This window comes from Pundamilia nyererei, unplaced genomic scaffold (assembly GCF_000239375.1).
Source record: "Pundamilia nyererei isolate P.nyererei 1_Seehausen unplaced genomic scaffold, PunNye1.0 scaffold00013, whole genome shotgun sequence".
Taxonomy (NCBI): Eukaryota; Metazoa; Chordata; class Actinopteri; order Cichliformes; family Cichlidae; genus Pundamilia; species Pundamilia nyererei.
The window spans coordinates 847,810-867,421 of record NW_005187414.1 but is presented as its reverse complement, the minus strand read 5'-3'; the positions used below and the strand labels follow the sequence as shown (position 1 = coordinate 867,421).

The 19,612-nt window shown below is 44.9% G+C and overlaps 1 protein-coding gene across 6 annotated transcripts in view; it reads right to left on the bottom strand.

The window, feature by feature from the left end:
* Positions 1 to 17,905, bottom strand: part of cdc42bpab (CDC42 binding protein kinase alpha (DMPK-like) b) — a 66,140-nt gene extending 48,235 nt beyond the window's left edge. For all 6 annotated transcript variants that reach the window (XM_005724819.2, XM_005724821.2, XM_005724820.2 and 3 more), the window contains exon 1: positions 16,618 to 17,905. In XM_005724819.2, coding sequence (XP_005724876.1) covers positions 16,618 to 16,795 — 178 coding nt within the window. In that variant the 5' untranslated portion in view covers positions 16,796 to 17,905. The remainder of the gene's footprint in view (positions 1 to 16,617) is intronic.
* Between the last annotated feature and the right edge of the window lie 1,707 nt (positions 17,906 to 19,612).

The following is a 19,612-nucleotide window of genomic DNA, read 5'->3' as shown; positions in this document are numbered from 1 at the left end:
GTTTCCAGTGTGCCCCGTCTTGTCTCTGCACCCTATTGGACCATCTGAGAAAGCAACACAAACTGATAAAATCTCAAGGATCGCTGCATAACCAGTGGGCCTCCTGTTTGTGCATCTAGACCAGCATGAGGATGAGTTCACACCAAAGCAAAATCCAAAAAATACAGATTAAAACACAGAAAAGTTCTTTGTCAAGTTACAAAGTAAGTCATTGCTAGAGCCCCAACACTGTGCCACAGTCTTGTAGTCCAGATGGTGGCCCCTCCGTTTTCAAGTGAATATTGGGAAGGCTGTAATGTTAACAAACTGAAATATGGAGAAAACCACGAAATTACGGCTTTCTGCTCCCAAAATAAATGGAGGGGACTGAAGTGCTATATATACACACTTCCCACTGCTGCAGCCATGCACAACAGACACTTTCTAGGCCACAACCAGTCGCGTTCACTGCGAAAAATACTAGCTCGGCTACTAATTATAACCTCCAGTAGAAAGGTGTCGGTGCTGGGACTTGTAACCAAAAGCATGCTGAAAATATTCATCTGGCAACAGCTGGGCGAGTTAGGACGTGCTGCTGTTCAGAGCCGAGGGAAGGTACGCGTATGACCATCACCGAGGGATGAGCGGTGAGGATGAGGCAGGGCTGGGTGTTTCCCAAGCCATTATTACAGAGACTAACCAGGTTCATATTACAAATGATCAAAGTAAGCAGAGATTAATATGAGCTAATAATCCTTTAACTGTCTTGCAGAACAAACCAGACTTCTTGTATCATTCATAATTTATTTAGGCACAAAATCACTACACTAAATTAATTCAATTAACCTGAAAACCCAATTATAGGATCTATCCAACAGTTAACCAGGCAAGGAAGCTCAGGTCTGATCCATTTAGGAATTCTCCATGAGCTCAAGCTCGGCACTGTAAGCTGTGAGAACAAACAGTGGCCGCACAATAGCCGTCAGACACTTAGATAACAGTTACAGGGCTAATGACCTCACTGATAAGGAGATTGAGTCAGCGTGGGAGGCTACATACAGCGGGGACGGCCACTTGTTCTGACGAGGATGCGAGACAACCCCAGGTGATCGAATCTCTCAACATGCTGATAACCGCAGGCTGCACAGTGCCGGACGTAGGGTGGAGTACCACCAGGTACTGCTCCACCTCCACACACCTGCAGTGGGTGCGCACAGGCTGAGGGTCACGTTCCTGTCTCCCATCATCCTTTTACTGCTGGGTGGACTCATCAATGTGAGAGAAACAACCTGGGTTTCTAATGGAGAACGAGGCCACTGACAGAAGAAGCCGACTTTATTTGGAAAAGCAGAGGAAACACAGATAAAGTGGATGTTGCTGATACCGCCCATAGAAAGCTATTCAAGTCTATTGGAAACCATTAGACCTCGTCACACGTGAGGGACTTTCAAATCTATGAAATATTTGAAATTTTAAAACAAAGCAAAGCCTCCATCAAGGATCTGTGGTTACAGCCAGCTTACTGTCTGCTCAACACCCTAACCAAAGGGCAACTGTTCAGTTACTTAGAGTCTGTCTTTACAAAAGCCTATAAAAGTCTTTCTTCTTCTTCAGCATATAAACGTTTACAAGCATCAAGTCAGAAGAATGCTCGCTTCAAGTTAAATGGTTCGGAGAAATAGAACAGCCTGTTTCGCGAATGCCTAAGCCAAGGCCCAGCATTAAATAAATAAGGATTATTTTAAACCTGAAAAGATGAAAGTCCCAGAATCATACTCAAAATATGGAGTTGAAAAAACAATGTAAAAATAGTGTCAGTTTAATTGAACCAAATGGCCAACAATAAAGTTTTGTGATTTTACAGAGACTCTAATGTACTAATGAGTCCAGACGAACTTTTGTCCCAAGGAACTGCTGAGCTTGTGAGAACGGTTTGGATGGGGAGAGGATATGACTGCTGTAGGGATGAGGACCAAGTATTTAAACTGTCCAACAGTATCAGGAGGGAAAAATCTCACGGATTTCACAGTTGCTTGCTACAAACGCTACACACTCTTTCTAATAAAAGCCCAAGCTGAGAAATATTTGATATACATGACGTTTCCTTCTAATAAACATGTGTCGCCTTTAAAATCTGTCCAATCAATGAACAGGAAGGAAAAATGAGTGAAGCACCTAATTGGTCTTGTTTTAACTGCCCGAGGGGAGAAAAAAAATGGATTTGGGGTGATGCCCAATTGTTTTGTCTGTATGCTGACCTTCAGCAGAGGGAGGAAACGGTGTGAGGCAGCTGTCTATATATAGAGGTGAACAACAGAGACGACTCAGTGGAAAACAATTGAGATGACAATCAGTTCGACCGCAGGATTTCCACCAGAGGCTTCTCAGGAGAGGGACGGTGCAGGACGGCGTGGTGGGCTGTGGGCTCGTCAAACCACAAAGAATTCATTTTAATGTTTGGGGCAATTTTAAGACGTCTATTTACAGTCAGTCTCTCGGTTGTGTGCATTACAGGTCACAAACCCATTCTCACACACTTATCCACAAAACCACCAAATCACTGTGTGTGGAACAAACAGGCTTATGAGACACTGGGTAACCAGACTGCCCAGCATTGCACAGACGCTTTGTTTTATCATCGAGAATTCGCCCAGACAACGAATCAGCTGCACGCAAGCTCCACCGGCCTGAATGACCGCCATTCAGGTGGAAGATGGAGAATTGTGCTGACGAGCTGCTGACATTATTTGACTCATGTGTCTCCGAAGGCAGGAGGTCAGAACGACGAGTGCGAGAGACATAAATGCATAAAGCAGTGTAGATATTAAAGACAGGCCTAAAAATAGGCAGGTCACTGTCAAATTCGCCACCACGCTACGAGCCAAGGTCAACACTTGATCAGTGTCAGCAAGCAGCACGGAGGCACAAAGAACGACAACTACAACCGATACGAGCCAGCTCTGTGGGCTCCCCTAATCTATTTCAACTATTTCAATTTGTCCTCATTGCTCGTGCTCTCATCATCGTCGCCTAATTTGTCACATTCCCCCTCTCATTATCCAGTTACGAAGATTGAGCCGAAATACCACAAATTGCAAGACTGAATGCTTATGTGTCCCAGAGTGGTCTGACTAAGCACACACGACTGACAGCGTCCATCGTTTGGAAACGGGGGGAAAGCCGATCGAGGAACTTTAACACATACCATCACGGACAAACGAGCTACAGTGAGATGTTCAGTGAATCCACTAAGTCATGTGTGGGTGGGAGTATTAATGTATGGGACAAGGAGCGGGTGAATAAGAGAAATTCTGCATTACTCATAGCTCACTGAGTGCAGTGTGTTATCATGCCGATTAAACTACAGCACAATTAGCTCGATTACCGTTTTTGACCGTTATCCAGCTGCATTCCTTGGCTACAGTAGAGAAGATGCTGATGTGCGATATGATGCATATATGTGCAACATAATGCTTATTAATTTCCACTGTTTGGCTATGCGCCTCTATACTTTTATAAGTCTGTATAATTTTCTTTAACTCTCATTTCCAGCTCCAGTAGAGTCGAATCCTGGACTCTACTGGAGTAGTTTTGTATCCTGGCAGTTAAAAAGAATCCTTTATCTTATACTGGACCTTGGTGCAACCCCTCAGTAGGGCTGGGCCATATCATACCGCTCACGGTAATACCGGTACAATGTTAGCCAACGATAAGAAAATGAAATATTGCGATAGAATATGGGTAAAACGCGCATGCGCAGTGCCTTTGTTTTCATACGCACATGGCAAAAAAATCACGGCGGCGACAGAGAATGAGAAGGGAGAAAGCGGATCGTTGAGTGACACAGATGAACCTGAACTGGTTTGTAAAAATGCTGCAGTGATGTGGAACTGGTTTGGCTTTCGTCCGTTAGATACACAACAAAGCACTATTTTTGGTAGAGCATGCCAGCGGGCCGTCGTTATTACCGTGTCTGTCAGAATAAGGTGCTCGTAAATCTGGGAGTAATCTGGGTCCTAAACTCCGCCTCTTCAGGTCCCAAAGTCAAACGAACACTGCGACATCACTGAGAGTTAAACTGTCTAAACTCTTTCATCTTTAATAAAACGATCAGCGTTGCTGCTTTACCAGGTGTAACAATTAAGTTTAACATCCAGGCATCCATGAAAACAGGATTTATTACACTTAACGGAGTTAGAAGTTAGCAGGGAGTTAGCTCGCTAGTTTCCTAAGCATGATATAGCATGTTCTGACTGGAGGTTTCTGAAGCATTCAGACGTACAGCTCTGTTATCACTTCCAACATGAATGGAGACAGGAAACTAAACAGCAGTGACGTTTGTAGGGTTATTGAAGTTGGGCTAGCTGGTATATAATGATGTGCTACGTGATTGCTAGCGACACAGCTATGTTAGCATAACATAAGCACAGTGACGCTGGAGCATGAACACTAACACTTTCCCACTAGATAAAAGTTAACGTGAAGGTTCCTCATGGTTAGAGACAAATGTAATCGCATGGCAGGATGCTGTAAACAGACCAAACTTCAGTCAGGAGAACAACTGAGATAATCCATCCACAATACGAGGTTAGTCATTAATATACTGCAACAACATGGGAACAGAGCAGCGGTGATAGAATCCAGCATTAATGACTCAATGGTACAGAAGTGGAGGAAGCAAGAAGAATGAGTTTAATAAAGTTTGATTTATCTGACTGCTTTGTTTCGCTTAATGTGCCTTATAATCCCGTGCAGTTTATGGTCTGAAAAATACACATTTGACTTTATTTGGCACACTGCAGTTTAATGTTGCAAAGCTCCTCTTTTTAACTTCAGTGGATATTATACATGGTTATGCTCAGGATATGTCAGCCCATTTCTACTGGAAATGCCTTTTGGTTAAACTTTCAGCGAGGAATTTGTATTTGCACTGTTAAATGTTTATATAACTTTAATGCACATAAAAAACAGCTGCCTGTTTAAGTGAAAATCAGTGGGTGGAGCCCTGCTCTACCCCTTAGTTCATCAAAGTTATTTTAATCCAGCTTTGTTCTGATTGGCTGCCCCTCCTAGAACATTTGATGTCTTAGTAACATCATACAGAACAAAGAATTAAAAAACAAACAAACCTTTGAAACGCGCCTAAGGATCGCAGTAATTACCTGCACGTACACCAACTTCATTATCTGAAAATGTGGTCATATTTATTATAAGCATCCACCACTGTAATAGTACCTAATAGAAAAAATCCCTATTAAAATCAGTTACTTTGAAAACAGCAAGGAGTGGATAAAAATGTCGCTACATTTCTCAGCAACTGTGGGATTTCATAGCCTGCCTGTAAGCGGCTGCAGCACTGTTCTAACACTCTTGCTAATTTGGCCCCTGGTGTGTTCAGTCCTTATTTAGTCTGAGCAAATTCAGAGGGCAAATACCAATCCTCTCTCTTTGGCATGAAGTCCCCTTTTACAAATATGACAGCATGCAATAAAGGATCAAAGTGTGTGCTTTAGCAGGGATGCAGCTCGGCTCCGTCCTGTCAAGATGCTGAAGGTTGTCTACATTGTCAGCTTCTACACATGTGGTGCTTTATGCACTTCATGTTAAGGTAAAGTGTGCAAACATATCCTGAGAAAGAGAGGAGTATGAACAAATATGCACAGCGCGTAGCACTGCTGCCCTGCACAGACACAAGCAAAGCCAGCAGTCTCTGTCACCAGGCAAAGCTGGGATGCAGCAGTCTGGGGGGGAGGAAAGAGCAAACAGGGCGAGAAACAGGAGGTGAGGAAAAGAGGAGAGGATACTGAGGGAATATTGTCCTGTAAAAGTGTGGAGCACTGGACTGAATAAAGCAGTGAAAGAAAGTGAGAGCTGACAGAGAGAGGGGAGCAGAGCGAATGTGCGAGTGGTGCTGGTGGACAAAAAGCCAGACCTGGCTTCATCGAAACAGCTGCCGCTCTCCCCAACGTTGCACCTCAGCTCCAAATTCCACAGGCAGCCCGGCCGTGAGGGGCTGGGGCCTGAGTCAGCGCTTTTTACACAGAGCTGAGCCCTCTGCTCAAAGCAGCCGGGGGACAACAGAGTCCTGCAGCAGCCACGTTAGTCAAAGGTGCTGCACTCGAACCATCAACTGATTTCATTTGGTTTTTGATGAAATAACCAATGAAAAGCTTTTTAAACTCCAATTACTGCATCAAAATTACATTTTCAGCTACTAATGCTGTAGTACCATTACATAAAAGGTAAATAGCCTGTATTTGTGTAGCGCTTTACTTAGACCCCAAGGACCCCAAAGCACTTTACACTACATTCAGTTGTCCATCCATTCACACACACACTCACATTCACACACGTAAAATTAAATAATGCTGCAAACGATGCATCAAAGTCAAAGGTACTGACAACAATAGTAAAAATTGGGGCTTGACGATATTTAAAAAGATTAAGCTAACCCCTGACAGTGTTTACATCACAAGTCAGAGACCGCCTCCACATTATCCACGAAGCGGGGGGTTCCACGACATCGACTGGTGGCCATATCAAGAGCCACGCCGGGTTGTAACACAGCAGCAGAGCAAAATAAAAACTACACTAGCAATACCTCAGGGACGACTGAAAACTAGTCCGCAGCGTCACCGAAACACAACTTGTGACGTGCAGTGGCGGGACTCTCGTCATGGCACCCATTGCCTAATTGTTCCTCCTGCCACAGCTGGTGCAATAACCAATAAATAACATCCCAATAACTGAAGAAAAAAAAAAAACATATCACATGCCTGAGTTTGGATGCCCATCTGGTTGGAATGAATTCTTACTGGGACGCAACAAATGCCGATGTTACGTTACATCCAAACTACGAGATAATAGGAAATATAAATTAGGAACACGTTCCCATTAGCAGAGCCAATGTCAAATAAACTCTTAAGAAGAAAGAATCGTTTCCCTGCTGGCAGCTAGTTCAAGCCTGGACAAGCAGAGGCTCTTGGCATCTGCCTGTACCATGATGAGGTTTTAGGCCAAATCGTCTGGCTCCTCGTCTGGATGTCAGAGAAAGATTCTGTACGAGGAGGAAAAAACTTGGGAGCAGGAGAAACCAAAGGTCCAGGGAAGATCATACGCTGCAATTTTCTCCCATGTTTGTGAACTAGTAAGCAGTGACAAGGCAGCTGAGGTTAAACTAAGAGGTTTTGACCTGAGGTCTGAGGCAGTGGAGGGTCAAGCTGCTGGCACATCAGCCAGCTGACAGGAACATGTGGGTTTAAAAGAACAACAACAAAGAACGATGATTTTAGGCTACTTGCACCTCAGAGTTGAACTTTTCCCTCTTTGAGAATCCGACCATGCTGAATACGTATACAGAAGAACACCAACACCTTCCTTAAATATTACATAAATCATACAACACAGTGTACAAACAGTTTGAGCTGGACTGAGCAGAAAATGCATTGAGGCCAAACTGTGGCTATTGTGCATCGACTTTATGGTGGTTAAAGGTGACGTTTTCTCCAGAAGGTTTCACATCAAAGGTCTATCACAGCACAGAAGAACAGCAGTGTCGTTCGAGTGCACTGAACAACATCCACAGTTAATGTAAGACATGAAGAGACTTTCAAAATCCTTCACATAAACACTCCGTGTGGTTTTAATGAACTAGTCTTTGAAATGCGCCTCTCTAAGACCTTTTTTCCAATATCGCTGCAAAATGGTTTTGTTTCCTCAGTAAGGCCGGTGACACAATTCCAGTTCAGTGAGTGAGTATGGGAAAAGACAAAACTATGCAAGCGAGCGCCTTCGCCAGCTGGCGATGGGACCGTCTCAGCTGAATGGGCTGAAAGGGGGCGAGCAGTTTTCCCCAAATTCATCCTTTGACGACATTTAAATTAAAAAAAACAAAGAAAAAAGGGGAACAGACTGTTGGTCAGTGTGTGGCGTTGATGAGTGTGACTGCTGTCCACTCGGTAAGTCTCGCTGACTAATTGCTCCTCTGAGATTAAGAGTCATTACAGGAGACCAACTTGTTCCCCTCAGCATGCACAGAATAACAATAAAGCATCGAGTCACACTGAAGTCTCAACAAACTCCCCTCAGCTTCAAACTGGCAGCCATTACTTAAGTAAAAGCCCTGAATGAGGTTATCTGAGCACTATGTACCAAGTATAAGACGCGATTCCTAAAAAGATGGAAATGATGACTAATTTTGTGCTAATGCAAGAAAGGCTGCACTCCAGGTCCAGCAGGAAAAGAAACATGATGAGCCAAAAGCCGAACAGCTTCATTTTCATTTAGTCTGCAAACACTGGCTGCAGTGATGGACAGACAGCTGAATGGGGAGGTCAGCCAAAGCCAACTAGCAGCCACTGTGAGGGGAGGAACAGAAGAAAGGAAAAGATGTGAAAATGAGGAGAAAAGTGGAAAAAGGAGAGAGAAGGGGGGGGAGCATGTGCAGTCAGACCCCGGGGATCCTGAGGGGCTGGCTGATAAGCTCCATGCCCGTCCTCTGGGAAGCCTTCCCCTGCCACTCTCTGATGACACAACTACCAACAGGCATTTCTCTGCCTACAACGCTCCCAACAGATTAACCAAGTGTTTCAAAGGCCAACTGTGAATATGCTGAAAATGTACAATTTCACATGTGTTACCCTGGTGAATTCCCCCAGAGTGGACTCCAAATGAAAACAAAAGCCAGCTTTGCTATCACAGGTAAGGTGAATCTCCCCATTAATGAAACGGATAAAGTTAAAGCAAGACATCAGTTAGCAATGAAATGTAAATGTTACGGAGCCCCTCTGATGACATGGTCCAAAATACTATTTCGAGGGCACGAAATGCTAATTTGTGGGCACGAAACACTTGACCGATAACCGTGATCCTTCCCAGGCCCTTGCAGTTGGTTGACAATAAAATCTATCCCGGCGTCCAGGTCGTGCTTACGTCTGTAAGCTGGGCTCGCAGTATCCTGTTTAAATGCCTCTCCGTAATAATGGTTCCTTGCATTGCAGATTTTTCAAAATGCATTTGTAGCTCATCACCAGCCTAAAATAAAACCCAATCATACCGTCTCTGTCCACGGTGTGTAGGTTTAGCCTACTCTCATGCTTATGTCTCTACACAGCAGTCCAGGAATTGTATCAATATGATGTGTGCACGTTATCTATTTCGTTGCCACGTTATACCCAATTCGTGCCCTCAAACTAGCATTTTGTGGCCACAAATAAGTATTTCGAGGGCACGAAATAGTATTTTGTGGCTGCAATTTATTTATTTTTTTGGACCATGTCATCAGAGGGGCTCTGTAAAATGTAGAACTTCCACTCGCCAAAAATGGCAGAAATGACATCACTATGACATGATGACGATTTAACATTTTGTTAGCTTTGCTTAATCTAACCAAAGTCAGGAACATTATTCAGTAGATAGAACAGGAATCTTGGACCTCCTGTGCATACAACAGACCCTGGCTGACGTTAAGCTAACTGGTTGGAGGAGGTGCTTTCGAGTTACCCAAGAATGATCTGAAAATGTAACTTTCAGCAGCAGAGCAAATTTAGCTGCGTATACAAAGCTGCCATGTTTCAGGCGCAAGGGAATTCTGTTTTTGAACTGCTCCACATTTAATTCGGACGAGGAGTAAATTAAACGTGGAGAACAAGGATACGTGGTCTAAGAAAGGGTAAGCGGTTTCCCCTTTGGGTCCAAAAACTAAGCTGCAGACAGCAGGACAGGGCAGGCCTCTCCATCATCTGTCCTTTCCAGACACGTGCTGGCATTTGTGATCACGTGAAAAAGTGACAGAAACACTAAGAGCTGATGAGAGCGAGCAAACAGGCATGTCGCTGTGAAAAAGGAATTCAGCAGAAAGGAAATAAACAGCGTGACCTTGCTGCGTCCAAAACACCAAAACGAGCCACAGAGCACACAATGACACAATGCGATACAGATGTCCCCGCTTCCTCGTATGACATCATGTACCCGCTGGGTCCGGAGCACCTCACCGAGCTGTTGTGGTTCCTTCCTGTTCACTGTGCCCGCCAAAGCCACCGGGCAGCCAGACAGGAAACGGCAGAACAGCTGCTGATCGAGGCCAAACGCGATTTTAATATCTGACACAAACACTGACATTTGATACAGATTAGGGAACTTGAGTTATAAAATGCATTTTCTCCACATCACTCCTGTTTGAGGGTCAAATATTTTCTCACCCAATTACAATTTATCTCAAATTCTTCTTCAGCAACCTTTTCTGTTACTTCGTTTATCGATTCTTCATAATGTCAAAGACCCAAACCCAGATCGTCTGCACACAATAAATCACTGCTCTGTCTTTACGATCCACCACGCAGGTGATGGATCGTAAAGTAAAATAAAAACGTACATTTCCTGTGCGTGAATAAGGCCGGCTACTGCAGCACAGCTGGAACAGCAGCTTGCAGTAGCTTAGTTTATGTTGCTCTGTAGAAACCTCCAGGCCTAAAAATGAAGTGCTGAAAGCTGCAATCCCTCAAATGGCCACCAGAGGCAGTCTCCACAACCGTAGCTTCCCGTGTTAAAACGACACATCTTAGCCCAAATACCCATTTTGCACACAAACTAGTTTCAGTCTCAAAAGCTAATTTCCTGCTTCATGAAAACTGTACAGAGGATGATTCTCTTTATTGCATCACTGTGGTCTCTCATTTTGAATGTTGCTAATCCAAGTCACCGAACTAGCTTTGCCAACCAAGTTCATCCTAATGGACAGTGATTACTTTCCAAAGTACTTCTACCAGCTCTGCACGGGTCTGTGAGGGGGCGTGAGGACTGTACTGTTACTTATCATTTAATAAACAAACTGTGACTCAAGTAAATGAAGCCTCAGTTAACAAAATGTAGGGCAGAACAAATCCTGGCCTTGTTTATACCTTAGTAATAAGCTGATAACTCAGCACTCCCTCCTCTTATCTATATATGGTCACTCCTGACTGAGGGGAAAAACCCCAGGATGAGTTGGCCTTTATGCGCGACTCCAACTCGACGCTGATCTTTAATGCAGAGGTTGCAGTCTGAGCATGTTTGGTCCCAACCTGCAGCGGTGGAAGGGACCGAGTGTATAAACGCAGAGGCTTAGAAAGTGTTGTGAACATGGTTGTTTTTGGTGTGGTGGACACAACTTTAAACTATGTGATCCAAAAATGGAAGCAGCGTGATTTAAGTGGCGGCTCTTTCTTTAACAGCAGAAAAACAGGGAAGAACTCAGGTCTGTGCACTATGAGATAGCCTAGTTAGGCAAAAAAACACAATAATAAGAGTGAGTGAGTGAGTGAGTGAGTGAGTGTACGCCTCCACTGCGAGCAGTGTGTGGTGCAACACACACTGCTGCCAAAGCCTTGCAGGGTGGAGCACACATCAGCTGCAGCTGAACAGCTGGCCACTGCAGGCTAACATCGAGTCTGGACTGAGAAAAGGTCAGGAAGCCTCCACAGTGTTTGCCAACTGTGGCCTGGCAATGCCGCCCACTCTCATTCAGCTGCCAGCCAAACCGGGGAGTGAGACTGGTGCTAAACACAAAGGAGGCGACGATGGGAGAAAAAGATCGAGCGCGCGGTGAGATTGGAAAGATCACCATCATGGGTGGGTTGGCGCCTGCCTACGTAAGCCACGGATCAATGTGAAACTAAACTGATCCGTTATTCATCTCCTGCTTGCTCCATGAAAAAGACCGTAGGTGTAGCTCAGCTGCTGAGAAAGAAGAGGAGGAGCGTTTTCTTCAAGTTAACTCTTAATCAACTTAATCAGAAATATTTCAGCGTAATTAATTTAAAATAAGTGTGGGGGAAGAGTTGCTGGCTCAGACCGAGTTTCAGCTTCAAGTGAATAAACACACGCGCAGGCCTGAGCTGCTAGACGCAGGAAATGCTGCGATATGCAGCGTACTTTCCCGTGTTCCCGGTGGCTGCAGGTCATGTTGGGGTCTCCATTTCAGTTGGAATGAGGTCACCCAACAAGACGAAAAGCAAACCCATTCCACGTGTTTGTCCTCTTCTTCGCTTCATAAACATCGTTGGGAAGAAAGGGGAACACTGCTGCACCTTTGTCACGGCTGTGCTGCATTAGCAAAAAGGCGCGCAGGCGCTGCGGCGTGGTTACAAAGGGCAGCTGCGAAGGTGCAGCCTCTGTGTGCCGCACAAAGGCCGAGTGCTCACAGGCTGAGGAGGTCTTAGGTTTCACTGGGCCCATCTTGAACCATTTTTCTGCATGTAGGATTAAACCGTGTTTTGAGTACGCGTTAACACCATCTTTCTGTTCCAGTCTGTTTCCTATAGAGACTCCTGTTGGTCACGTGCACTTTGGCTCCTCTGCTGAAGTACAAATAAGGAGCTATAACAGCACTGTGTCACTACTTTGGTTAGCATTTAGCTAATAAGTGTCCAAATCCTGAGAACCGCACTACATGTGCAGCAGGTGTGCTTTTTTCCTTTGACCCTGTGGCTGGGTTTTCTGCCAAGAAGAAGAAAAACATGGGAGTGGTGGCGCTCACAAAACTTTTGAGGACAAGACGAGACTTGACCTCAGTGCTACTATACTTTTTGTGTGCAGCTATGCCACAGAGGTGTGGTCTGCTGCCATGGACGCGCGTTATCACAAGGCTAAAACCTTACACGCAGATTCCTTCAAATCTTTCCACCGAGAGGGAAGAACTATTGTCTGGACTGACTCACTGTTACGCCGCTGTTTTTAACTACAAAAGCTGAACTGAATCACTTTCACTGGTCCATCTTGTCCATAATAAAAGACCATCTGGGAGGCAGTTTATAATGGTTTCTTCTTGGCCCTGAGCTCTTCACTGAATAACTCTTAAAAATATATATATATAGTTAAAGACTGAAAGGTGTCATTCATTGATGTGGTCACGCAGCAGCCCTTTGGATTTCATAAGGATGAGCTGATTCAACACCAACACAGTTCAAATATGGCAAATCATGTAGATGCAGCAATGATCTAGCCGACTGTGATTATTCCCGTACCACCACTCGGATAAAACACCTCCAGTTCAGCTAGTCTGGCACGCTTCAAGCCCCAGTATGAACGGTTACGGGCTGTGAGGAAATCATAATTGACACAAAAACCACCAACGCGCTGACCAAAAACAAGTCACAACACGCCGGCCAGACCAAGTCTTATTGTGGGAAACACTGAAACCTGAGCTGCTGAAATGTTGAGTGAAATTAACCAGCAGCAGCTGTGAAGTACATATGAAATATGACACAAATGTAAGAAACGTGATTATTTGCTGTCCTAGTGCAGCAGGGTGTTTCTTCTGGTTCAGAAAAGCCTTTGGGCAGTAACACTGCAAATAAGCTGAACCTGTCAGTGCTGCAAATCTGTTACTTCTGATCATCTCAGACACAAAATGTCCAAACTAACATTTTAACCCCAAATTCACAAAAATAGTTACAGAAATTATTTTGTTTCAGCGCTCGACGCCTTCGGCTCTGGACAGCACATGATTGGGGAAATGTTAGTTATTCTATGCAGGAAAAGAATCCCTGAGTATCGCGCTACATGTTTAATTGTTTATATATCAGAGCTGCAGATGAGCACGACAGGCAGATAAGGGACACATCCTGGACATCTGTCTGGACAGGATTTCCCTAGCCGTTTACCACTGGGGCAAACTGGTTTGACCAAAGTCCACAATGTCTTCTGCAGTCACACACTGGCATATTTACAGTGCTCGTCAGTCGTTTACATACAAGTCATCATACCGCGAATAGCATCGGATCTCATCTGATCCACGCAGGCTCAAATATAAGAGCCTGGGAACCACCGAGGCTCACCCGGGCCACGAACTGGAAACCGTCCACAGTGAAGCAAGTTTCACATCAGCGTGGACTGACAGGGCGCCAACCAAGAAAGACGCCTCGGCTCCAAACTCAACACCTTCAAGCTCAACTGAAATTTTCAGCTCAGATGTCTTCTGGGAAAAAAGAAAACGTTTTATAGACGAGAGAGATGCTTGGACAACCACGTGTGAGGCCGCTGTCCCTCGCACTATGGTAATAACCTTATTCTGCTACACTGCATAAAGTGGATGGAATCCAAATTTTTCAACTTCAACTCAACTGCTAGACACTGAAATCTGGACAAAGCTGGGTGTCCCAACAGGACGGCGATTCCAAATAAACAGCAAAACGAGTTTTGAAATGGTCAGCGCACGCTACCATTAAGCTTCTGGACTGGCTTTGCCAAGCCCTCGGTCTCACGCAAACTGAAAATTTGAAGACTACGCTTAAAAGCCAAGTCCATGCTAGGAAATCAACTTGTTTAAATTAAGCAATCCAGCAAGAATTGTGCCAGAAGATTGTTCACAAGTCCAAATAATTCTTATTTATATACTTAGCCTGGTGCACAACCGACCAGTGTCTGAAACCAGCCATTTTATCTGCTTTTTCCATCCCTTTAGTCCAGCGGTCTCCAACCTTTTTTGCGCCACGGACCGGTTTATGCCCGACAATATTTTCACGGACCGGCCTTTAAGGTGTCGCGGATAAATACAACAAAATAAAGCTAGTACCGGTACCGAAAAAAAAAACAAGATTTATTCATAACACACGTGAAAAGACCCAGGAACACCGAGTTAACGATAAAAACGATAACAAAATAACACTGAAAACGATAAAAACCCTGAAAACTACACATTTCACACCTGAGCCTCAACTCTCGCGGCCCGGTACCAAACGACTCACGGACCGGTCCGAGGCCCGGGGGTTGGGTCCGCTGCTTTAGCTGATTGGATGCCACTTGCAAACAGAAGGATGGAACTGCACGTGGGTAGATATTCTCTGCCACAGCGCTGCATGACAGAACCATGTAAGGTCATATCTTCTCTGAGTGACATCCTTCAGAGCCCAGAGTAGAACAACTGCCTGGTCCACCGTGGTAACTGTACGTGTGCGGCAGAGGATGAGAACAATCTTAAGAGCTACCTTTGAATGGATTTTGTTGAAAGGCCCTTTTTAATTAGAACTTTACAATTAAGGCACATTTCTATTCTGGAAAGGACACCGTAGCTTTGTTTGAGCAGCCATTTCAACGTACATTATTAAAATGCATAAATTTGGAGGATTCTATATCAGTGCCTTTGGAGTGGTAAATAACAAGCAGCAACACGGGACCTCCAGGCAATTATGACAGCTTGAATCTGCATGTTGTGTCTGCTAGAGCTCAGTTTCTAGTGACAACACAGGGAAATGTCACGATGAGGTCACCACTTGGCACTCAGGCGCCTCTCCTTAAAGGCTTGGGCTCACTGGCATTGTTGCAAAGCCAACTTGATGCAGCACATCAGCTGAGAACTAGCAAAGGGGGGCAACAACTGATTGTCCTAAAGGAAACATGTTTCAGCAGAGGCACAAAAGTACCTCGTCATCCTCATGCAGAATCCCCCAAAAAACATGAACAATGGCCAAAACCAGCCACTTCCAGCCTGCACAACTGTGTTTTTAGCACAGAATAGGTTGGCCAGATGGTGGCTGGTGGGGTAGATGAACTTAGCAGCCACAGCCAAAAGATTTAACACGTGTTTAACTGCCATCCTGTCTGTCTGTGACACAGTCACTCACTGACGGGCCAAACGGCTAGTCTGTCTGTAGAGGGTTTTTTTGTATTTTTAGAAACATAGACAAAAAGATTCCTGCAGATATGACACACAAGCGCTTTCCTTCTAATATGTCGCCTCATTGCCTTTCGTTTTAATCCACATTTCTGCTGTGAGGTCAATGATTTGCTCCTGCACTGCCACCCTTCTCTCAGGGCTGTAAAAGACAGCGCAGTCCAGGCAGCCAGGCATGCTCCGGCAGCTAGCTGGGCCTCTGCCCTACATAACAAAAAAGGTGAGTCGTTCACATTCCTGCTTCATGCACAAACCAAACCCCAATGTCTCACACACACACCCCTTCTCTTGTTGGTGTGTGTGGTCTTCCTGCTCTTCTCCTTTTCTCTAACCTTGGGGAGTCTTAAAGTTACAAAACAGCCAGAAAAAGGCAGAACCCCCCCCCCCCCTTCTCCTCTGTAGAAACTAATCAAAGCATGGGCGTGTGCAAGTGATTTCTGTCTGATGGGACAACTCTACCCTTCACGTGCATACAAACCCAAGCAAACTGACATGCAAAGTAGCCGTGATGACAGGAAAGCCATCTACTTCACATTAAGTGCATTCCCACTGGAATACATGGCGGCCTGCAGGGGAGAGAACATCTTCATTGGACCCGTCCCGGAAGCATTTCAAATCGGAACAGGCCTGCTCACCAGCCGATACATCCTCTTTTATCATTGTCGGCTTGGTATTTTACAGCATCTCCGTTTTTGGTAATAAACTGGCACCTTCTGTTTTAATGTCTAACCCTCCAACATGCTTTTGTTTTTTTCCAAAACACATAAAACATTTAACTACAGGAGAGTAAAGTGGCCTTGCTTGGCCCCTTCTCTCTTTAGTTTTTAGTGCGAGCCAGTGTGTTAAGAGGAGGCCAAAGTGAGCCCTGCTGCTTCTATAAAAGGAATGTGATGGGAGAAAGGGAGGGCCACTGCGCCAACAGTATTATTAGCTTGATCATCTTACCAAAGAAAGAAAGGGAAAAGGGAGTAAATAAGAAGAATACATACCCCATTCCAAAAACTCCAGGACGTTTTTCTCCCTTCTGAGGGGGGAGTTGTTGCACTCATCATAGAGGCACACCAGGATATCCAGCAGCGTCTCCACACTCAGGCACTGGCCATTAGACTGAGCCGGCCCGTCCAGGATCAGCTTCTCCAGCTTCTTCAAACGCACCTCTCCCGACATGTTCTATTCCTTACTGTTGGCCTTTTGAAGCAATGGTGATGGATGGGGTTGGACGAGCAAACACCTCCTCGGCCTGGAAGTCAGCGCAGAGGGGGGCCTTGAAAAGTTCTCGCCACTGCACGTCTCGAAAAATAATCAAACTTTTGCGCGTTGAGGCCAAGCCGGTGCTAAATAAGCGTTAAAATGCGCCTAATCATGACCTTCCTCTCGAGAGCCAGTATCTTGAAGCTGGGTGAGACGTGCAGCACTTCCCCATTTTTAATACCTATCCCCCCAACCCCTCAAAGGGTGCATAAGAAAAGAAGTAAGCCTGTAACAGACCCTGGCTGCTCCGGGCCGGCTGATTTTGTTGGAATCGCAGCGTTAGCAGGCAGTTTTCTGCTCTCCTCTGGCGTTAAGAGAATATATATATATATTTAAAATAACCTAGTCGAAGCCGTTCAGAACCTCTCCCTGAGTTGAGACAGATATTTGGGATTCTCCATTCTTGCAGCAATCCAAAAAATGCAAACCAGATCTGCAATGCTACAAAGCCCCAGCGCCCCTCCTCTGCTCCAGGAATGGAAGGGCGACAGCAGCTTAGCAGCCTGCTAGGTTAGCTGTTCAGCTAACCAGGGAGCTAACGTTAACGCTACTTTTCTCCGTTCCTTGATGCCACAACTTCCCCCTTTTCCCGGGAGTTGACATGTAACACGCAGCGTTAACACGTCTCAACCAAATGCCGTCTGTCTCTGACAATGTGTATATATATTTTTTATCTAACTGCAAAATATCCCCTTGTTTTCACAACTCACTGCTGGGAGATATGTTCTTTAAATCCCAATCTTCGTCAACGTCTCTTTAGTTTCTTCACAGTTCAAACGCGATGGTTAGCCAAGAGTTCCAACCAGCCTGTAAGTTAGCCGTCAAAGGAGAAAAAATGCGGCTCCTTTTTTTCTCTTATGAAGGTTACAGAAAAGCTCGTTTCACGTCAGGGGGAAGCTGTATTCTCTAGCCTGGCTTATTCCAAATACGGGACACAGCCTAAATTCCCCCCCGTCCTTCCCTTTGCACCGCCGGTCGTTCGCTGCTTTGCCGTCTTTCCCCAGTCAGCTACCAGCGGCTCGATGCCAGAGGCTTTAAACTGAAAAGATGACCCACTATACACTGCTCTGGTGCGCTGCAGCACCGCGCTGCATTGTGGGAAAAGTGGCTCTGCTGGAAATTATGAATGGCTTACAAATAGTCAGAAACGTAATTATGAGTTATTGATAAATACGTACCTTCTTTTTTAACCATAGAAGATCCTTCTAGAAGTAAGTCTCTCCAGTATGCGACCAATCATCCGGACTAATGTTTCTGGGCTGTTATTTGGGGAATTATTTTGAAATTTTATTAAATTACTTTAAGTAAAAAGTACAATTATTAATTATCACGTTTTTAGTTAGGTTGTTGTTTTTTTCTTTGGACGTTATACTTCTACCACCGTGTTTGCTGTTGTGGATATCTCGCGGATATTTCAGTCTCGTCTTACCAGTTTGATTTGAACACGGTGTCTCTGAACACGTTTCCACGCTGTCCAAAAAAAAGGTTATCAGTCTGTGATGTTAGGTAACGCGTTTACAGTTTCCAACTTCCACGCATGCTCGTTAATCCGCCATGTTTCCCGTGTCTCGAGACGTCCTCTATAGCTCGCGGCCTATCTACCACTGTTCTAACGTCTCTGGTTGCTGCTGCAGGCAAAATCCCAGATCATCATCATGGCGCCCGTCACAGCATCTGCTGTGCGAATGGGAGAGGCGGGGGGGGGGTGTTGATGGGAGGGGGTGTTGTCAATATTGTGAATGGGAACTGCGGGCTGTGTGCTGGTGGCGTCTTTTTCTTCACGTAACAATGACTGCTGTCCCTGTAACCGACCGCAAACACAGCACTTAAACGAGATACAGTCCAGCCTGCGTCAGTGCAACTGTGTCGAGTCCAGCTAGCTGTGACAGTGAGCCACCTCACACAGCCACATGCATCAAATATGACAGTCAGATTCCCCACAAACCATTCTGCAATCTACCAAATGTGTCTTGCTTTTGCATTCACAGTCACACCTTAAATGTCTGACACAAAAAGGGTCTGTGTGGCACGCTCTCCCTATTTGCATAGAAACAGTGCATGGGGTTTCATGTAGTTCAGAGTCCGAACTAATCATTCCTTGTTTGGAAATGATCCCTTTAGTGCTTATCACTGCTCAAAGTGCACCCAGTAATCAATAACGGCCTAAGCAGCTGAATGTTTGGGGGAAGGGAGACGGCGAGAGAAGGAGAAGGTGTTTGAGGCCACACACCCCAACAAAGGGGAACATAAAACTTCCATACTTAAGAAAAGAAATAGTTCAGGGCCCCCTGACTGTAGAAGAAAGACACAAGATGTGATGAAGTAAGCGCACAACAACGTGCCAAATAAGACGCAGTCACCTGATTAAAGGGAAATCAACTCTGATGTCATATAGTAGTGGTACAATAGCTATATCAAGCTATATAGTTTATGTCTTCCATATTTCCAGCCATATCCATAATCACATACTGTGTATGCTACCATTGTATGTAGTGTGTTATCTTACTTCTTTTCACTGATTGTACTTATTTGTATTTTTGTATTTCCTTCTGATATTTGTACCTGAGCTGAGGTGACGCAAAAATGTCCCCGTTGTGGGATCAATAAAGTCTTATCTTATATTCTTGTACACAACACTTAAAAGTGCCCTCTTTTCACTATTTTTCCAAACTATTTTCATTGTTTGAAAGCACGATGTCAATAAAGATTCTGATTCTGAAGCAGTGCAGTTAC